The 22,637-nt window shown below is 35.8% G+C and overlaps 1 protein-coding gene across 3 annotated transcripts in view; it reads right to left on the reverse strand.

The window, feature by feature from the left end:
- The window catches only part of DZIP3 (DAZ interacting zinc finger protein 3), a 116,098-nt gene that overhangs the window by 34,117 nt on the left and 59,344 nt on the right, over nucleotides 1-22,637 (reverse strand). For all 3 annotated transcript variants that reach the window (XM_056109377.1, XM_056109378.1, XM_056109379.1), the window contains 8 exons: nucleotides 20,597-20,629; nucleotides 18,737-18,906; nucleotides 17,261-17,302; nucleotides 11,971-12,018; nucleotides 8,576-8,601; nucleotides 6,716-6,881; nucleotides 3,539-3,631; nucleotides 3,217-3,344 (listed from right to left, as the gene is read on the reverse strand). In XM_056109377.1, coding sequence (XP_055965352.1) covers nucleotides 3,217-3,344; nucleotides 3,539-3,631; nucleotides 6,716-6,881; nucleotides 8,576-8,601; nucleotides 11,971-12,018; nucleotides 17,261-17,302; nucleotides 18,737-18,906; nucleotides 20,597-20,629 — 706 coding nt within the window. The remainder of the gene's footprint in view (nucleotides 1-3,216; nucleotides 3,345-3,538; nucleotides 3,632-6,715; nucleotides 6,882-8,575; nucleotides 8,602-11,970; nucleotides 12,019-17,260; nucleotides 17,303-18,736; nucleotides 18,907-20,596; nucleotides 20,630-22,637) is intronic.

Consider the following 22,637-nt stretch of genomic DNA (forward strand, 5'->3'; position numbering starts at 1 on the left):
AAGTTAACTCAATTAAAAAAATAATGAGAAGTAGGATAGACTCATTATTTACTTCTATCTTGATTTCATTCTACTGTTTCCTTTCTAAAATTCCAAGCATCTATGATCATTTCTTTTATAAATATTTTTCTCTTACTGCTTATTCTTAAAATTTTTCTTTGTCCTGATTTTTAAGAAGTTTAGTTATAATGTATCTTAGCATAGATTTCTTTGGGTTTATACCCTCAGAATTCATTCAACTTCCTGAATTTGTAATTGTATTTTACAAAATTTGGAAGTTACTATACATTTCTTTGAATAGTTTTTCAGTCCCATACTCTTCCCACCTTCTTAGATTCTGATGAAAACTTTAGCTTTATCCCACATACCTATAATTGTTTTGATATTTTACCGACTCATGTATATATCTTAAATATAACCTGACACATCACTGTATTTTATATTTTTTCTCCGTTCAGATAGGTTAATTCCTGTTACTCTGACCTAATAATGTTCACTAATTCAATCCTTTATCATCTCCCTTCTAAGTGATTTCACCCAACAAATATTCCTTTATCAACTGCATTTTAAAATTTTTTATAGTTTCCAGCCTCTGTTAGACTATAAATTTGTCGCTATTGTTCTTTTAAATCACAGTGATGCTCAGGGGTTACTCACAGCTCTGTGTCTAGGGGCTGCAATTTGGTGGTGCTCAGGTCATGTGGAGTCAGAGGTAGGACTCAGATCTCCAGCTTACAAAGTATGGGCCAGACTATTGAGTCTCTCTCTGGTGTTAGAACATATTTCTTTTGCTGAGATTTTTTAGGTTTTTGTATGCTTCAAGATAATCTCTTCTTGAGGTATTTATAGCATGACTGCTTTAAAACCTTTATCAGATAATTATTAAATATGAATCATTTTGATATTGTCATGTTACCTTTTACCTTCTAATGTTGTATATGTCCTGGTTCCTGATGCAAGTATTTTAATGTGTCTGTGTGATGGTGGTGGGGGGAAGGCAGGGAAGGGAGGTGGTGACAGGTATTGAGCTTAGGGCTTCATATAAACAAGGCAAGTGCAAGTATGGAAATTTTATACCCCTTGGACTGACAGACATTATCCCATGAAAAGTGGGACATTAACTCAGACCACTACTTTGCTTCTAGATTAAAAGGTAAGATCATCTTCCTGCCAGGTCCTACTAACACAAGGGAAGGAGACAGAAAATGGCTGACACAGCTTTGTTGCCTCAGGGTAGACAGGCAGGAGTCCCCTAATGACTTCCTTTGGCACCAGTTGGGAAGTGGGGTGGAGAAATGGGAGTACCAACTAGTCCTAAGGGAAGAGACTCAGTTCCCAATGACAAGAGCAGGAAATGAAACACAATGTTGACTAGCCCTTCTTCAAATCATCTTGTTAAGTCTCACTGATTACAGGGAGAGGCAGAGAGGTAAGTCACAGCTAGATCACATTCTCACTCACATCCTGGTAAAGAAACTAAAGCATAACTGCCTCTGCCTGGTTAGAAATGAAAGATAGGCTACCTGATCACTACTGAAAATAGTATCCCAGGATGGGAAATTTATTTTTGTCATCACACCAATTTCCAAGTAGTGTGGAGCGTTTGGTGTAAAGTTGGAATAGATAGGTAGTACTAAAACAGGTCTTGGTGGTATTATTTATCTTCCTTTTTCTGAAAAATATTTTCTGGAATTTTAATCTTATAATACTAGGAATTTGCCGTTCCTAGCTGAAGATTTCTGAAGTACCTAATTAGGGAAAACAATATAGTAAAATCGCTGCAATGTCACTTTTTCTAGAGAGAAGTTTCAAATGTTTCTAGAAAGTTTGCTTTGTTCTTCCACTTTTTAAGAGTTTTCCTTTATTTGTTTACTATGAAATGGATAGGGTATTTTGGTTATAAAAAACATGTAAGGAATGAAGATATTACACCTAGATATATGACCAGAAGCTATGTTATATATAATTTTTGTCCCTGCCTACTGATCTCTGTGCTCCATTAGCTCACAAGTATCAAACCTAATTCTTTTCTCACAGTGGGAACTTGGTAAATGCCTGGTGAATAACTCTAAATGTTCATCATATGAATATATAATACATCTCCAAAAGTGGTGTTTGCAGTCTCAACCATACAAAGGTGCTTGGTCAGCTGTCAGAGTTGAGAAGGAATATCTTCAGATGGTGTTAAAAAGGGGTAGTTTATCTGCATGGATGGCATTACTTGTAGGATGTCTGATACTATATATTTCTGGACTGGCTATTTCAGACCCCCAAAAGTTTTAAATAATTAAGAATAGGTTTATAAGTTTTGCAACCAGCTTGGCTTGCTCTAGTTTCCTTAGATTCTCTTCTCTTTCTGAACTTGAAGGCTCTCTGAAACTCTAGCGGGGATAAGCCTAAAAGTGTTTCAAACCAATATTATATGTTGGAAATATAACAGAGTTCCTGTAGTCTCCAAACTAATTTGATGACATAATATAAAGGGAAAAAAATCAAGTTTAAATCTCTGCCAAATAATTCTCCAATGGCACAACTTTGAACAAGCACTCCTCGCTCTAAGCTACCTCTTAAAATTTGTCTAGTCACTGTAGTGAATTTCAAATTTGACTTATGAAATTTGAATTTGGATGACTGGTCTTCAATAATATTACTGTTTATTAGAATAAATGGTTAAAATGGTATCAATCTTTCAAGTGATCTCCTTAGTCACAATTTTAAGTCTCAGGCATTTGGAAATTAAGGTTATTTTAAAAAACGAAATTGGTAGGGGTGGGGAGGTAAAGTAAGTCCCTGGTAATTTGGTTGGCTTTCAATCTCTTGGGTTCAGAACACACATACTCTAAGAAAACAGCATAAAAATGAATTCTAGTGATTCCAAGGTATCTTTGAGAAATATACTCATATGCGATACAGCCAATCATTGTTCGCATTTTTACAAATTGGAGCCATAACCTTAAAGTTAATTATATTGCTCATGTAATTCTATTATATTCACACTTGTTCATCCAATATGTGAAAAGCTGGATATATCGTGAGCAGCTGCTTTTTTCTCATTCAGCTCTGAGGTAAAAAATACAGTAGTTTTTTTAAGCAACTGCAGACTTGCGGTTGCAGGTCCTATGATGCAGCCACACTGCCACCTAGTGGCGACATAGGGAATCTCTCTTTAAAAGAGTATAAAAAACACGCGAATTGACTATAACACTTTGCACTTACTTGGAAACCTTATTGATTCCAAAAGCCACTTGTTGGTTAAGAGATGCAATGATTTTGTCTTTCTTTTTTATCTGAATTTGGTTTTCTTGCCACCTAAGTGTCACTGCTTTCAACTGTCTTTTGAAATCCTGGTTAATGAAAAATAGTTCAGATAATTCTGTTCATGTCACCAGTAATCAAAAAGAGGAAGGAAGAGAGGAGATTCTTTAAAAAATTAAATTAAATTAAAATTGAACACACACAAATACACATATATTTACATACATATTTAAATATAACATTTTAACTATGTTCTGACTTGCCTTGAACCTGCAGTACTTACTTCACACTGGGAGTGCAATTTATAAAGTTGCCTTTGTCGAGCAAGTTTTTCTTTCTCAGTTTCTCCATATTCTGTTAACTTGCTGGTTGAGCCCTATTGAGCAAAGAGAATGTACATGTCTTATTGACCGCTACAAAAGTATCAATGTTTTAAGAGGATTTAAAATTGTCACCTAGGGGCTGGAGCGATAGCACAGCGGGTAGGGCGTTTGCCTTGCACGCAGCCAACATGGCCGACACAGGTTCGATTCCCAGCATCCCATATGGTCCCCCGAGCACCGCCAGGAGCAATTCCTGAGTGCATGAGCCAGGAGTAACCCCTGAGCATCGCCGGGTGTGACCCAAAAAAAAAGCAAAAAAATAAAAATTGTCACCTAGGCCTCTCAGTATCTGTACTGTGAACCACAATGCTCCAAAGCAGAGAGAGTAAAAAAGAAAATGCCTGCCATAAAGGCAGGGGGTAGGGTGGGATAAAGGTGGTGGGAGTGATACTGGGGACATTGGTTGTGATAAATGTACACTGGTGGAGGGATGAGTGTTTGATCACTGTATCACTGAAACTCAAACATGAAAACTTTGTAACTGTATCTCATGGAGATTCAATTAAAAATTAATTAATTACTCATTTAATTCCTATTCATGCTTTATGCCTCCCTACAAACATCACTTCTCTTATTTGTAAGATATTCCCAGCTCCCCAATTACAGCTTTCATTAAACAATACCAGCTACTTGTCTACTACCATTACTATAAAATAACATTACCTGAATGTTTCCTCCTTTTCTAGTTTTAATATAATGCTATTATTATAATAAAAACCACATAAGGAAGGCATTAATTTCTGTTTCAGAGATGATAAAACCAAGTAACTCAATAATGGAGGAGTCAACTCTAACTTAGGCAGTTTTAACTGCCCAAGCACTTAATTATTACATGATATTGTTTTAGTTGAATACCTAACTTCTTCAGTGGAATTAAACACCATGATAACAGTGACCTTGTCTTAGAAGAGTCTTTAATACAAAGTAGGTGCTATGCTTTTAAAAATATGAATCAAAAAATATTTTTGGAAGATGAAGTTATGAAATTTACATACAAATGTTACTACATGGAAAGTATCATGTTAACCGAGATGAGTCAGAAAGAGCGGGATAGACACAAAGATTGCATTCATCTGGGGAACATAAAGCAACAAAATGGGAGACTAACACCCAGGAATGGCTGAGATTAGTACCAGGAATTTTGCTCCATGATTTGGAGGCCAGCCACACGTGCTAGGGGAAGAGGAAGCTCAGATAGAGAAGAGAGCACCAAATAAAGGGTGTTGTGAGGATACTCGCAGGGTGGGAGAAGCATGCTGAAAGTAGTCTATAGACCAAACATTATTGCCACTCAATGCCTCTCTTGCAAAACACAGTACCCAAAAGAAGAGAGAGAGAACAAGGGGGAATGCCCTGCCACAGAGGCAAGGTGGGATGGAGAGGGATGGGTAGTGGGAGGGATGCTGGGACCCGTGGTGGTGGAAGATGGGAACTGGTGGAGGGATGGGTAGTTGATCATTGTATAACTGAAACCCAAGCACAAAAATTTATGTCTATAACTGTACCCCATGGTATTTCACTAATAAAAAAATATTTTTGGAAGATGTTAATTTTTATTCTACTTTGGGATTTCTATGGCCACCAAATAAAAATTTTATAGCAGTTATAGAATTTAAATAGCATACAGTTGACCTGGGTTTGATCCCCACCACTACATATGGTCCCTCAAACCCTCCAGGAGTGATCCCTGAGCACAAAGTCAGGAGTAAGACCTGAACACTTCCAGGTATGGCCCGGAACCCCCAGAAATAAATTAAAAATAAATTTTAAAAAAGGCCCTACATTAAACCTCAATATTTCATTCTAAATTAAAAGTATAGTCAAATATAATAAAAAAATTTTAAAAGATACAATCAGATGAATGTTTTCATATGAAATTGGTTTTTCTTGCCACCTGTAAGTCACTGCTTTCAACTGCTTTTGAAAACCTGGTCAACAAAAACTAAACATTTTTATGATAAATATTTATCATAAATATTTATGATATCATTCACACACATGTGTGATATCATTCATGTGTGTGTATGATACCAGGGATTGAACCCAGCGCTTCACACATACAAGGTCAAGTACTCACAGTCAGGGAACTGAAGGTACAATTTCAAAGTCTTCTATATATGTATTATTATATTTTAACTATAAATAGGTTATAAAACTACCTCAATATAGAATTCTCATGGGGAAGTAAATCAAGTGTTTTTTTAAGAATGTTTTATATGCTTTAAGTGATTTGTTGGATACTTAAATCATATTCATATGCATCATTCACATCATACATGTGTCATTCCCAGCAATGACACTTACCATGAATGGAACCAAAAAAATAATAATAGTCACTTTAATAAAAATTTTAGGATACCCAGATTTAATTATTTAAATAAAAGTAGCTTTACATGATAAAACTACATTTTTCATAAAATTTAGTAAGATTATGCCAATTGTTTTTTCTTTACTATGTGAAAATCCTTTATAAAAAATTTCATCTTGAAATCAAGGAAGCCGGTACAGTTTGAAAGTTAAAATAAAAACTTCCAACTTCTAGGTTCATTTAATCATCTATTCCTTCTTTCTAGTTTCTCATTCTCAGAAACACTGCTTAAGGAACAATTGTGTAGCAGGTAGGATGCTTGCATTGCTCATGGCAGACCCAGATTTGATCCATGATACTACATACATTTCGCTGACTTCATGAGGAGTGATCCCTGAGCACGGAGCTAGGTGTGACAAAGAAAAAAAAAGACAAACAAAAAATAGAAAAAAACCTGTATAAAATGCCAGGCTAACATATTGTTCAAAGAGTCTTGGAGTGTTAGGGCACTTGCATTGCATACAGTCAACCAGGATTCTATTCCTTATCCCTACTACTGCATAAGGTTCATAGAGCACTGCCAGGAGTTAACCCTAAGCACAGAGCAAGGAATAAGTCCTGAGAAACATATATTGGATATGGGCTCTTTTCCCCACAAAAACACAAACCAAAACAAAACAAAAACAAAAACAGAGTCACAGAGAAAATAAAGGCTAACAACTGTTTCTGGAGAAGGAAGGCTAGGATTGCTCTTTTCAGTTATGCTTACCTGCTCTATCATGTCCAGAATATGCAATTCATCCAGACTATAGGACTTTTCTTCAGTTGCAGAATCTTCTTGAATATCACTTGCATCGTCATTCATAAGTCTATAATCTTGGTATAGATTTGCTTGCTCTCTTGTCAATTGCTCTTCAATTTCTATCATATTTGGGCTACAATGATAACAAAATCAATGTGATCTTTCATATTGTATACTGTTTTTTCACCTAAGCTATTGTTTCCTGCATTAATATTGTAAGGCTCTTATTCAATACTTAACAGCAGAATGGTTAAAAGTTTGAATAATGTGCACATAATGTATTCCTCTTTAAGATTCACAATGAATCCTTTTAAGATTCACAAATAGGTACCTTGACTGAATGCCATCTAAAATATTATAACATATTTGATTTGTATTTATCTAACATTATAACATATTTTAGATAGAATTCAATCAGGTACCTATTTGGTTCATTTGGTGTTTTAAGAATTATGAGATCATTAAATTCATATTTCAAGTTACAGCATCAAATACAGAATAATTTGGGAAATAATACTTTGGGATTTAATGCCAAGTAGTTCTACATTTGCAATGTTATTTAACATGTCTTTTTTGTTTATTTGGTTTGGAACCACACCCGGCAATGCTCAGGGCTACTCCTAGCTCTGCACTCAGGAATTACTCCTGGTGATGCTCAAGGGACCATACGAAATGCCAGGGATGAACTCAATTTGGTCTCATGCAAGGCATGTGCCCTACCTGCAGTTCTCTCTCTCCAACCCGATATTTAAACATGTTTTGACAGGTCAGTTGGTTTAATTAGAACTTAAGTCCAGTGTACCTTTAAAAAAAAAGGACTGAAAATACTAACATAAAGTAAACTTTAAAAGGGTGGGTTCTTCTTTAACAGAATTTTTTTTTAAAAAACTGTAGAAATCACATCAGTTTTAGTGGGAACCATTGAAAAAGAGACATGTTTCGAACACTGAAAATGCATGCTACTGGGTCTGAGTGATAGCACAGTGGTAAGGGCATTAGCCTGAGCACCACCAGGACTAATTTCTGAGTGCAGAGCTAGGAGTAATTCCTGAACATTTGGGTGTGACCCAAAGAGAAAGAAACATTAAAAAAAATGCATGATACTATAATTTGAGTTGCCCTATCTAGTTGCTGTGAATTTCCTTCCTAATACCACTAACTGGTAAAAAGAAATTGTACTTTTACCTATAGCATGATATAAATCACTTGTTTTTAACCAGTGAAAAGATATAAAATAAGTAACTCTAGGATGCATTACTTCTTTGAGGTCACCAAAACCTATGGGAAAAGAGGACATCTAATATTTACAAAATAATTTGTAAACTTTATAAAAAGTAATCATTACATATCACTAAAGTAATTAGAATGGCTCAAATATTTTCAAATGTTTACTGCTTGGATAGACCTCTGGTTCACAAACATAATAGACTTTCCAAGATACCTGAAGGGTTAAAAAGTGAGTTTTTCAAGGAATCCTAAAAGTTGTAAAAATACTGGTGAAGTTATATTTTTGAAAACTCCAAAATAATATTCCTAAATTTTAGTATTATAAAGACGACTGTGAAACCATTGAAAAGTATTCGTATTACTAAGAGTCATAAACTGAAGCATAAAGAAATAAAATTATAAAATAATTACTGATGCTGTATTATCTTTATTAAAAACTTGTTCTTGTGACATCTATAAATACACCCTGCAACATAAAATACAAAAATAGACAAACAACCCTGTTCTTTCTCTTTAGTGAGAATACTTCCCAAAGCAATGTGTGTGATACTGGCAAAGCATAATTCAAGTGCTAAAAAAATTTAATAAATGGATACTTACACCAGTTCTTCTGCTAATTCCTTATTCTGAAAAACAGTATTAAGAATTAGTGATTTCACTTTAATTACTAATGATCTTAATATGTATAATACTTTAAAATGATAAAATCACAAAGAAAGAGCAATGATAAAAAATATATTTATCAGAATATGAATTTAGATATTTAAGTCAAAAGTTAATGTATTCCTTTTCCATAGAATCCCAATTACTGTTAAGAGTGAATATGGCATCACAAATTTCATATATTATTATTATTTAGGGAGTTCATTTTCTATAAAGTCAGGGTCATTTCTTACTACTTTGTGTAAAAGATGAGAGAATAATTTGGAAGTCAGGTACCTTGAATTCTTACAATCTTAGCTCTTATACTAATTGACTTAGTCTAACTGGAAATATTTTGGGTAAGTCACTTCACAGCTGATCCTGGTTCCCAATGCATAAAATGGGGAACTAGATAATAATGGACGGCTGAGTTGGCTGTACTATTTCCTGAGTTGTGATTCTAGTACCCCACATTTTAATTGTCATTGCATCTATCTCTTTGTTTTCTACTTTCCACCAAATTCCTTATTTTAACCACAATGCTATATCAAGTCTGTCATATTAATACTATGAATTTTTGAAGCTCTTGTAGTTTTCTTAAGTAGTTGTTTTCACAAAGGAATATTTTTTATTATTACCAATGAAACATGATTTAGAATAATTATAGATTCTACATCAAACAGATTTTTCATAATTATCACTTTCTTGAGGGCTGTACTTCATCTAACAATAGTCAGTATTGCTTGTAATTATGGAAAAAATACAATTTTGAAGAGATACACTGATTTTACTTACTTTTAACAATTACATATGACATTAGAAAGACATGAGATAAAAAGTTACACTGGTGACTTTATGAATTATATGAAAGACTTACATTATTGAAATATTTTTCAAATTTTGTCAAGAATTATCCATTGCCTTTTAAATCAGACTATGCAGAATTATATGATCAATGATCTACTTTATTAATAGTCTGATGTAGGCATATACTACATTAAATAAACACTGAACAGCTTTTAGAGAAAATACTTCTAAAAGGTATTAGATGGTTAAGACATATGTTTGAAAACCTGTTAGCTAAGGGAAAATAGCTACTGTGTGGGCAGCTTTAACTAACAATCTATTCTAGATGAACAAAATGAACTTTTGGAAGACCTTAAATGTTAAAGATTTAATATAATGCTAGCAAATTAACTTTCTATTAAGTTGATTCAAAGGTCCCATGGATTGCTTATTTGCTCTATGTATACTTAATACATCCAAACATTCACAAACAAACAAAAAAGAATTAGTGATTTATATCAACTATATTATCACAGCACAATGTTAAAATGCACATGTCTCTCAAAAGTTTTCGACCTCAACTGAGAGAGTACATTTTATATGATGCAGTAAATTGCATAGATGCATGTCTCATGTATATACAGAGATGTGTCTCTCTGCATATATTTTCTTATATGTATGAATAAAAGCAAAATATAAATTTCATAAAATAAATGCTATCATCCGCCTTCTCCAGAAGGAATCCTGGTGACCCTGAGCTTTTACAAGAATGGATCTGGAAGGCGGGTACCAGACAATTTTTCCAAATTGCAATGGGGCTGCCCCGGCCCCCAGGCAACCTCTGATTCTGGAAGTCATGCCCACAACTCGCCCCCATTGCCATCTTACAGCACCAAGCAGAAAAGAAGAAAACTGGCTGGAGGGCCCCACAGCTCTCAGAGAATGCTCCCGGCCCCAAACCGAGCTGATATCACCGGGAGGTCCCAGATGGGGTTGGTGCTGTCTCCCCGCCTTGTCCAGATGGAATCCCAGTGACCATGAGCTTCTACAAGCATGGCTCTTGCATGCGGGTACCAGGACAATTTTTCCGAACTGCAATGGGACCACCCGGCCCCCAGGCAACCTCTGATTCCAGAAGTCATGCCCACAACTCGCCCCCAGCGCCATCTTACAGCACACAGCAGCAAAGAAGAAAACCAGCTGGAGGGCCCCACAGCTCCCGGAGAATGCTCCTGGCCCCAAACCGAGCTGATATCACCGGGAGGTCCCGGATGGGGTAGGTGCTGTCTCCCCGCCTTCTCCAGATGGAATCCCAGTAACCATGAGCTTCTACAAGCATGGCTCTGGCATGCGGGTACCAGGACTATTTCCCGAACTGTGCGGATTTCCTGATATGCAAAGTGATCAATGGAAAGTAAATCATCTAGCATTTCTCCCTGAAAATCAGGCTTGAATGATGGTGGGAAAATCTGAGCAAAAGATAATGCCCAACCGAAATACATCTGGACTGTGTATTTAACTATGGTGCTTTGCTGCCCTGGGAGGGAAAGGGTGCCTGTCCCTCCGCCTGTCCCCCTCTGCGGCAACGACATAGTGGCCTGCATCTTTTAGAGCCTAATGAACAGCCAGGTATGTGACTTCATTAACGAGGCACATGGGGCTTCATGGGATGAGGGATGGAATCTGCCCTGTTCCCCACCATGACAATGCTCCGGGTTGCCACCCTCAAACGCCTCCTCCGGCTTCTGACCGACCATGAACCCAGAGGCACACATACCAATCTTGGAACCCAGGGGCTTCTGCCAGTAATCCCTCTAGGTTTATTACTAAAATATTAGAAATCCAAATTCATGTGGCCACTATTGTGGCCACACAACATCATATGCTCTTTATAATCAACAATAGAAAACAAATTTTTTAATGATGTCTTTGTGACAGGTCTGAATGTTGGGGAAAATTGCAAATAAAAATGGGGGGTCTTTTGTTGTAATATTGAATGTGATCAACGTAGAGAGAGAGAGAGTAAAGTGGAAATCTGTCACACGGGTGGGGGGCCAGTGGGAAGGGGGTATACTGGGGTTCTTGGTGGTATAAAATGTGCAGTGGTGAAGGGACAGGTGTTTGATCACTGTATGACTGACTGAGACTTGAACTGAAAGGCTTTGTTACTGTTCTCACGGTGCTGTAAGATGGCGCTGGTGGAGAGCTGTGGGCATGACTTCCGGAATCAGAGGTTGCCGAATCAGAGGTTGCCTGGGGGCGGGACGGAAAAATTATCCTGGTACCCACATGCAAATAAAATAAAAAATAATTTTTAAAAAATGCTATCATCATTACGTGTGTTATAGACTGCATGTTTTTGTCTCTCCCAGTTTCTCATGGTGATGCTAAATGAAGGATGGGCCCCTGGGAAAAAAATTAAAATTTTAGAAGGTGTCTTAATGTTCTCATGATAGAATCAATGCTCATATAAAAAGGAGACCAGAGGGTTAACTCTTTACTTTCCATCTACTACATAGTGATACAGCTAAAGACAGCCATCTGCAAACAAGGAAGAGGATACTCACCAGACACTGGATCTGCTGGCACCCTGATGGACTTCCCAGTCTCCAGAACTGCAAAAATAAAAATTGGTCATTAAGTCACCCCGTATGGTAATTTATTATATTAACCCAAATTTATTAAAACAATATAAAAAGCACTTAATATTTTTTATTCCTATTAATTCTAGTTTCTTGTCACTGTGTTTCTTTGCTTTCCTATTTCTATGACAGAGAAGCCCAAGATCTCTCTTGAATACATATTTTCTGTTTCTATCCTCTCACATATTTCTAAGCCAGTTTTGTTCAATATAATCATGACTTAACAAAAAATAAAATAAAATAAAATGGAAGCTGTGACCCAATACATTTTGTAATCTACTTTGGAGTTGTGTGGGGAAAAAAACATTGAAAATAATTTATTTTGATACTATAAATTTGGTCCTGGAGCTAGGTTTAGAACAATTGGTATATATTAGGACAAGACTTATGCAATTGTCACTAACTCAAAGAGTTTTGGAAAATCAGCATGATGGGAGAGGAGATTCCATATAAAAAGGCATTAGATCATCTTACATTCATGTAAAAGTCAACCTACCAAATAAAGCTTTATCAATGATACTTAGTACATACTTAAATTGGATGAAACTCCAAAGCATCCTTCCCCTAAGGATTCCATGATACACTTACAAATCTGTTTTGTTTCAATGCCACTAATACCAATTTAATTTTACAATTCATAATGGAAGCTTTATTTCATTGTTTACTTGAATAAATAAGTTGAAAACACCTTTGGTTATTCTAAAGGAATCTATCATTCAGCTTACATAGTTGAATTTTAATTTCTGAAATTCCTTTTCAGGTCTTCCCATGCGGTCACGCCAACAATATGCAACAGCCTATCTTACATATATCTTAATAACTTCCTTTCTTTAGTGGAGATGAGCAACCTGAAAGACCTGGTTTATATTCGGTCGTATTTCTTTTTTACCTTTAAGGATATATAATAAAGCTTTATACTGCCATGTGCCTCATCTCTCTTCTATTCCTAATCCTCAATTCCCCTACGTGAATGGAGGAGTGGATAGGATGACCCAGATAATCCCTAGTAATTATTTACAATTTGAATTATGAAGTTAAATACTAAATACTTTGGTGAAGAAGGATTAACTACAAAGTCTATAAATACAGTGAGAATTTATCATTACTATCCTTATTACTGGCTACATAAATTTCATTTTTTTCTCACATTCAAAGACCATGATGGGTATTTTTAGAAATTCAAATATTTTAAGATGTTGCAATACATTAGTTTTTTACAATAATTTGTTGCCATTTGCCACTCTTTAACACAAATAAATTTCTATGAAACATTTTTATGAGAACTAGTGATTAGAAAATTGGTTAACTTTTGATAACTACTAGCTTACTATACTAAAAAATTATTTGTACCTAGAATAATTGAGCATATACATAAGACAATTTTGTAGAACTGTAGCACTGTCATCCCGTTGTTCATTGATTTGCTCGAGTGGGCATCAGAGAGACAAGTCTCTCTCCATTGTAAGACTTGTTACTGTTTTTGGCATATCGAATATGCCACAGGGAGCTTGCCAGGCTCTCCTGTGCGGGCAGGATACTCTGGGTAGCTTACCAGGCTCTCTAAGATGGATGGAATCAAATCCGGTTTGGCTACATGCAAGGCAAATGCCCTATCCACTGTGCTATCACTGCAGTCCCAAGAAAATTTTAGGTAAGGTAATTATGAGAGCCCGGCAAGCTACTAAGAGTATCTCGCCCGCACGACAAAGCCTGGCAAGCTACCCGTGATGTATTCCATATGCCAAACATAGTAACAACAAAGTCTCCAATGGAGACGTTACTGGGCCCGCTCGAGAAAATTGATGAACAACGGGAGGACAGTGACAGTGTGAATTATGTGTCAATTTTAAAGACTTGTTTTACATCTCAAAATCCTCAAAATTCAGATACAAGATCTCTTTTATTTTAGGTTTATGGTCTACATCTGACAGTGCTCAGGGATTATCCTGGTGGGGTTTGGGGGGGAGCGGGGGAAATATGGGCTGCCAGGGACCAAACCCTGGTGTCATGTGCAAGGCAAGCACCTTACCCTCTGTGCTATAGCTCGGTCCCTACAAGATGAGTTAATGTTTTAATTTTGTAGCATTAGACCTGGGATTTAATAATGTTCTTAAAAAAATGAAAAAAAATATCAGCTATGGGGCCAGATCTTAAGAGAGCAAGCAGGACATTTGCCTTGCATATGGCCAACCTGGTTCAATCCCAGGTACCCTATATGGTCCCCTTGATCCACCAGGAGTGATTCCTGAGTAGAGTCAGAAGCAAACCCTGAGCACCGCTGGGCATGGCTCAAAAAACACAAAACAACAACAACAACAACAACAATAAATCAGCTAAATTAATAAACCAAGCTATGTTTTACAAAATAAAAAATTCTAAGAGAAATAAATCATTACACTCATAAATCACTAACTTTCAAAAATCTAACTTCAAAAACAAAGTGAAAATTAAAATAAATGCTTATAACAAATGAGAAATTTTATTACCAGAGTATAATAATTTTTCTCTTTTGCTGGGGATTATCAAGCAGTCTCCTGCCCCCATGCCTGGCTGTTCCTCGCCGGGGCCCCTTGGAGGGGAGCGGGTTGAGCTTTCCTCCCCGCTCCGACCAGGGGAGCCGGAGCCGAAGACCTCCAGGACCAGCCACCACCATGCTGAGACCACTCTCCGCACACATGAAGGTACTGGCAGAGGGACAAAGCCACGCGGGTTCCGGGGCCGAGACCTCCAAGCCTACTCGAATTGGAGTCGAGCATCTTCCATCCAGATCCTCCAAATTCCAGCAGGCGGGGGTCACACCCACCACCTGGCCCCCTGGTGCCGTGTAATCCCATCAGCGGCCAAGACTCAGAGACTATAAAATCCAGTTCCCGGAACCGCGTGGCCGCATTTGCCTTTTCAGAACATCTTTTTATGACATCTTATTATCTCATTCCTACTTTGGACAAACTTGCAGGCTATCAAATGTAGCCTGCCCACAGGGCAGTCTGGCAAACTCTCCGTGGCGTACCAAATATGCCAAATACCAGTAACAATGATTCTCCTAAAGAGCCTTGAATATAATCTCAGGGCTAGGATGAAAGAGACGTTACTGGGGCCTGCTCGAGGCAATCGACGAATAACAGGATGATGAATGAATGATGAAATCAAGCACTCTCAAGGAGCCTTGGGACCATTTCTAACGAAACTCAGCCAACCAGGTCAGATGGCTTATTGCTGCTCAGGCCCAGCAGTATTAGGAAGTGCCAGGGCCAAAGCCAGAACCATGTGGTACCAGTGTTCAAACTCCATCCTCCATGCAGTTTAAACTTTAACATCCATGTAGACTGGAACAGTATTTTATACATTTACCTTCACTGTCTTAACTCTCATTTATAATACATGATTTTGTATACTTTTAAAATGACTGATAAACTGGATTTTCAAAATTACAGTTGAGAGGACAAAGAGAAAGTACAGTGGTTAAGACATCTGTCTTCTGCACAGCTGATGAAGGTTCAACACTTGGCAACCCATATAATCTCACAAGCACCAGCAGAAATGACCCATGAATGCAGAGCTGGGAGCACTCCCTGAGCACTGCTTGTGTGGTCCACCTCCCCCCAAAAGGAAGTAATAGATTTACTGCTCAAACAGTACGTACCCCTAGCCCCCAACCTCCAGTTTCTTTATTGAAAAAAAAAAGAAAAAAACAACATATTTTTGAGTAAATATTCTTGTTCAGTTCATAACATAATCTAGAGAATACATGTAGGTTTTAAGTCTGAGTATTTTAGGTCAGAAAAATACTATTTCCTTATAAAGTATGCATAGAATAGTGGGTAGCTGTATGCCTGATCAAAAACAACTGTTCTTCCATAGAAATATACAAAATCAAGAATGAAAAATATTGAAAAGTATGGCCTTTGAGTGATTATATGTCCATGTGCATTCACCAATTGTAATGCATTTACTATTCCTCTGGGGGAATTTTATTATCAACATAATAGGGTAATAAAATGAATATAAAGGAGCAGAAGCTGGTGGAAAATTTACAAAACTCTTTTGCAATTTTTCTGCTCTTTATTTTTCTGTGTTTGGGTTTTGGGGGCATTCCTGCCAGTATTCAGGGTTTACTCTTGGCTCTATACTCAGGGATCACTTCTGATGGGCTCAGAGAATCTTACATGGTACCAGGGATAGAACCCAGGTTGGCCACATACAAAGCAAGAACTCTATCCGTTGTGCTATCTTTCTGGACACTGTTCAATTTTTTTCAAAATTCTGAATTAAAAAAAATATAAAGCACCTGCCCTCTCACACAACAAACAGATTTACTTTCTCTTGTAACTTCTCAAGCATTCAGCAGATTTCTATGCTACAGACGTTATTTACTTTGCCACTGGCAAAAAAAATAAGAAACATGAAAGAAGCATCCTGTATTTTTTGCTTTTTGGGTCACACCTGGAGATTCACAAGGGCTACTCCTGACTCTGCACTCAGGAATTACCCTTGATGGTGCTCAGGAAAACTTATGGGATGTCAGGGATTGAACCTGGGTTGGCCTCATGCAAGGCAAACACCCAACCCGCTGCACACAACCTGCTCCAGCCCCTGCACCATTTTGTATATAATATAACTGTGTAAAATATCTGTTTTGTTGGTAGTCTTAGACACAAAGAAAATCAATATTTATTAAGTATTAGAAAAATGCTTTGAATCTATCAGTAAAAATATAACAAAGCTACTTTTAAAATACCAAGTGACTAATTTAGTTTCTTTAATTATAAATTTAAGTGTACAAACTATCACTTAGGGAAGTAAAGTGAACTTAAATATACTATAAGTTGAAATCATTCTAGGTATAGGACTAGAGCTATAGTACAGCAGCTATGGTGCTTGCCTTGCATGCGGCCAACCCAGGTTCAATCCCTGACATCCCATAAATTTCCCTGAGCACTGTCAAGAAGCTATCCCTGAGTAGAGACCCAGGATTAAGCCCCAAATACTACTGGGTGTGGCCCAAAAAACAAAAGGAACAAAAAAAATCATTCAAGATATAATAAATTTTTCTATAATCAATATGCTATCAACAATGCTATTGATATTTGTAGATATAAGTACATGTCTGTCTATTTGAATAACATTTAAACTCGTAACAATGAAATCTAAGCATTAAACCCAAGTGTTCATAATCAGACTTCCATCAATTATAATGCTAATAAGGTCATCTTACCTTTTTATTCTTAGTCTTCTTTTTCTTTGGCTTACTCTTAACCTGATAGGAAAAGTAAATAAAGAATTTTAGATGTCACTCAAACTGTACAATGGATTATTTTGAAAAATATTTCCTCTAATCACTGAACCTCCTTTTGTTTCAATATTACAAAGCATAATTTCTTTCCAGAGTCTATGTAAAGTTATTTTTTCATTTTAATCTGACTCTCCAATTCTTAAGAATATATATAGCAACGATAAAAGTTATAAACAAGTAACAAAACACAGACTATCAATGAGTAGTTATTAAAAGTTACTTACAAATCATCAGTTGCACTCATTCATGCATGAATAACAAAGAAGGCACTTCTTAATATTCAAAATACTACCAGGAAGATTACCACAGGGAAGGGAAGGCGGGGGAAAGGCATGAGGGGAACACTGGAACAATACTGAAGGGAGTGGACACTTGTGGATAATGCAATACTAGAATGTATTATATACAAAAGTCTATCATTAGTATTACAAACCACAGTGCCTAAAGCATTTTTTAAATAAAAATATTTAGGCCCATAAGATATAAAATCTAGCCAAGGGTCAGAGAGATAGCACAGTGGATAAGGCCTTTGCCTTGCATGAGGCTGACCCAGATCCAATCCCCAGCAGCCCACTTAGTGATTCCTGAATGCAGAGCCAGGACTAAGTTCTAAGCACTGCTAGGTGTGGGCAGAAAGCCAAAAGTGGGGGTGGGGGAGAAAAAAGAATTGTGTCTATATCATGAAAGTTACCACATATCTATAGAGAAATAAATTTTACTCTAGTGGTTTTAATTCAATCTCTTTGAAAATGGCACCAAAATCTTTTCTCCTTTTCCTTCTATTCCTCATCATACTTTCTTTTACTTTTTGTTAATCTTCCATATCTACTCCCATCACTCAGGATAAAGATGTTCCAAAATACAGCATAGTGCCTGGTACATAATAAGCATTAAAAAAATGTTGACAAATGAGTAGCTGATCACAGTCACGGTCCTCCCATTGTTCATCGATTTGCTCGAGCGGGCCCAGTAACGTCTCCGTCATGAGACTTGTTGTTACTGTGTTTGGCATATCGAATACGTCACGGGTAGCTTTCCAGGCTCTGCCGAAATTAATGCACCAAAAACATGTTTTTTGCTTTGGAGGCCTTTTCTTTCCTTTTTTTTTTTTTTTTTTAAGATTTAAGTACCAGACTCGGTGGTGTTTCTGTGGTGCCAGAAGTCAACATGGGACAGCAACATACAAGGCAAGCACCTTAACCCCTATACTATTTCTTCAGCCCAAGGCAGTAAAAATTAAAGAATTCAATAGTGGGAAAAGAACCATTTCAATTCAAGTTCTGTATGGAAACTATAAATATGAACTAAAGTAGTGTGACTACATAAATCCAACATATAATACCAAACTTAAAGATGCGATTAGGCCAGTTTAATTCAAGAATTAATGAGAGCTTATACTTCCTGAAGATCTTTAAGAGACTCTGTTGAAGATTCACTGAATATCGATGCCGTATCTCTATTCATTTCTGCTAACAGTATTTCAGGGTTTGATTTCACATTTATATTGTACTCCATAAGTGGTGGACTTAGTTCTTCTTCTTCATTCTGCAACTCTTCTATTTCAATGCCTAAATATTATAGACAAAATAAATACAATCCAGATGCACACACTTTTAGCCTCTCATCACATTTATGTATTTACCATCAAACACATCATTTGAAAACAGAAATAGACTTATTTTGCTCAATTACTAGATGAGAAGTAAAAATTTTATTTATGAATGTTTAAATAATATAGTATAATATTAAAATTCATGTAATAACACAACAAGAATAACCAGTATAAATCCAAGTGTTAAAATATACCATTGTTAATCTTAAACTGATTCTAAATTTCACTGTCACCAAAGAAAACAGAAACCATCTTCTGAAGAATATTATGACGTGTGTACAAGCTGTAAGAGTTGAAGACAAGCTGCATTACTGCTGTGGCTGCTCCTGAGGAGTCTGATCAGTGCCCTGACCATCAGGGTTTCATGCCATCAGCTTTAGAAACCCTCCTGGGCTTTCCTGAAGAATACCTAACAGCTGTTTTCCATAAAATATTTAAAAAGACTAAATTAGATCTAAGGCTGGATTGACTATAAGATTAACAATCCATTGTGGTTTGTTTATGCTGAAAGATTTCTGTATATTTCCTCTTGCATTTGTGCATATGATATGGGAAAAATTTTGAAATAAAAAAGAATAGTTTTCAGAGTTTCAAAAGAAATGATTCTAAATACAAAGTTTTTCCAGTCTTTTTTGGGGGGGACAGGGGATCTCTTTCGGAGGATGGTACTGTGCTTGGAAATCCTCGGGAACACTCCTGGTAATGGTAATACATGTACAATAGCACCTCAGGCCTGATGATTATGTACTTGGTCCCAAAAGAGCAGCACTGCTCAGGTTCATGTGTATTTTGGGGCCATTAAGCTATTCCAGAAGTGCTCAACGGAGTGCCAAGATTATACTGGCAACGCTCATCGTGCCATGAAGCCCTGGAGAGCAAACTCTAGGCTTCTCTTTCCATCCTTTGAGCCTCCTCCCCAGCCTCTATATTGATTTTGAGTAACCTCACATTGTCCAGACTACAATTACCACTATGTTAGGATTTAAATATGAAATAGAAAGAAAAGGAAAAGTTTTATCATTCTTTTCCATAGCCAAAGGCTCTAAAAGGGAATCAGTCCCTTATTGTACAATCTCATTTTTGACTTCATGTTTTTTAGTGTCTGAGACTCAATCTCAAAAATCTTGAGACTTCATCTAATTGATCACTGATAGTTCTAACAAGACCGTGATGTTTCTTTTCAAGCACAATTTTAATTTCAAAATATGATTTACTTTTTAGGGAAAATAGCAGAAAACAGAAAAGCACAAAAGGAAATTAACAATATGTAACTCACTACCTAAAAACAAAAATGCTACATATGTTTATATAACCTATATAAAAGCTAATAAGCTAAACAGTAGTAAATATAAATAAGTGTAGAAGCAGGTAGGGTATTTTGTATGTTGAAATGTCCTGTGTCAAAACATTTAAATACTATTATAATTTGACAAATTCTGGGACATATTCATAGAGCCAGAAGAGTAAAAAGGCCCATACTAAATTCAACTAATAAAAATTAATATGGCCATATGATTTTCTAAGTTTATAATATAAACTTGCAGATAATCATACAGTTTATCTGACCTAGTGAAATGCCTATCAAGTATCTTTTGCTGCTCTAAATTGAAAGTTCATGAAGATATTTGGTTTTTAAACATACTTACATTGACTGCCTGTTATTGACTGTAGAGCAATTCCTACGATACATAAAGGAAAAAATTTAGATGTACAACTGAAAATGCAATCCCAAAAATAACAGAATGTGACTGTTCTGTTATTATGAAATATGAAACATTTTTATATTGCACCAATTAATTGTACAACTAAAACATTTTTATAAGTGAAAAATATTTTTACTTAAAGCTTAAACATTAATCATAAATTTCATACATTTTTAAAAATTTATAGATTGAATTTATATGTAAATTTAAATTTATACATTTAAATTTATTTCATGTTTAAGCCTTAAACATGTAAATTTAAATTTACATATAAATTCAATCTATAAATTTTTTAAATGTATACAATTTATGATTAATAAAAAGTAAAAAGTTAAAAAAAATTGATAGTTTGTAACATATATTAGCCTAAAATTAGGAAACAAGAACAAATTCTTATGATTTACAAAGTCTAAAGGTAATGAAGTAATAATAGGAAATTATGAAGCAAACCTCCACTGAAAGTTTGAACCTTTTTTTGTAATACAAATTATTGTGATCAGGACTCCTATTCTTTATTAGAATTTATTATGTATTATATATAAGGCTGTTTTAAGTCCAATGGATTAATTTTTTTTAACCATTTAAATTTCATAGAGATTCAGTGGCATAATGAGCATTATCAAATAACATGCAAAAAAGTCAAATGTAATAACTAGAAAATAAATACAACATGCTGGGGAGACTATAAAAGGGACTGGACCAATAAACTCTTCAGACAATCAGAATGAGGATTGTTTGAAATGCCTTAAATTTAAAGTATTCAAAGCACTTTTCTAATTATCACCTTTGTTTTCGGAATATTGCCTTTATTCTCAACCCTTATTAGAATATAAAAATCTTCTAACTTAGAAGTCAATTATAAGTCCTTTACTGACTAATATCATGAAATTCAACATTCTCTTACCATTTAAAAAAGCTCTTAAAGCAGGAAAACATAATAATATCCCATAGCCTTAGTAAAAGAACTGGTGTTAAGCCTAGCAAATATCTCTGAAGAAAATCCAGAGTAATTGCTATAAACTACAAAAGTTGTGTGCATCTTTATTTTTTAAAAAATAATTTTTGGCTTGGGGGCAATGTCCAGTCATGCTCCTTGGCTCTGTACTCAAGACTCACTACTAGTGGTGTTCACGGGATGATGTGCAAGGCTACAGACTCAAACCAGATCGGCTACATGCAAGACAAGCTCCTTGCCACTAATCCTATCTCTCTGACCCATAAAATATATGTTCAAACAGCAGTAATGTGATTATAATTAGCTTACTAGGTATTGCAACTAATATCTTGGGACAGAGCAGCACAGCAATGAAAATATGCCTTGAAGTCAATTTCCAATAATAGCTGAGAAACTACGCTAGAATATGGGACTATAGGCCTTAAGTTTTTCTCATATCAATAGAAAACTTCTGAGAATGGTGACCATTGATCTTAAGACATTTTCTAAGTGTTATGTTTTTCTAAAAATTTCTCATAGATAAAGGACAGGGGAGACTTTTAAGCTAAATGCCACAGTTTTTCTATAAAGAAAGGGAAATGTAAACTCATATTGTCTAAAAGGGCATCAATAAAACACAGAGTAACCCTTTTTAGTAATTTTAGGTATCTTTAATTCTGTAGAAGTAATCAAACTTGACTGCTAAGTCTTCAACAATTTCTGAAAACACAAACTCTTGAAAATGGCAAGAGGAATCTTCTTGAGCATATTCTTTCTGTATATTTTAATCTCAATAAAATTAAAACTTTAGTTTCCTGCATTATAACATGTTATTATACCTATCTTCTGTTTCCTTCTGAAACACCCTTCTCTTCATTAGGCTAACCTTCTCCCATTAATTCATTAAGTAATTAGATTTTCTGGACACTCCTGTGCTAGGATGGTAATTCTGGAAACATCTCTAGCGCTATAATTTCTATTAGCTTTTTGGCAAGACAGTCCTCACAAGAATGTAAGTAAATTTTGGGCTCTTAGAAAGTGTCTGGTAGA

The sequence above is a fragment of the Sorex fumeus genome, unplaced genomic scaffold, assembly GCF_029834395.1.
Source record: "Sorex fumeus unplaced genomic scaffold, SorFum_2.1 ptg000265l, whole genome shotgun sequence".
NCBI lineage: Eukaryota > Metazoa > Chordata > Mammalia > Eulipotyphla > Soricidae > Sorex > Sorex fumeus.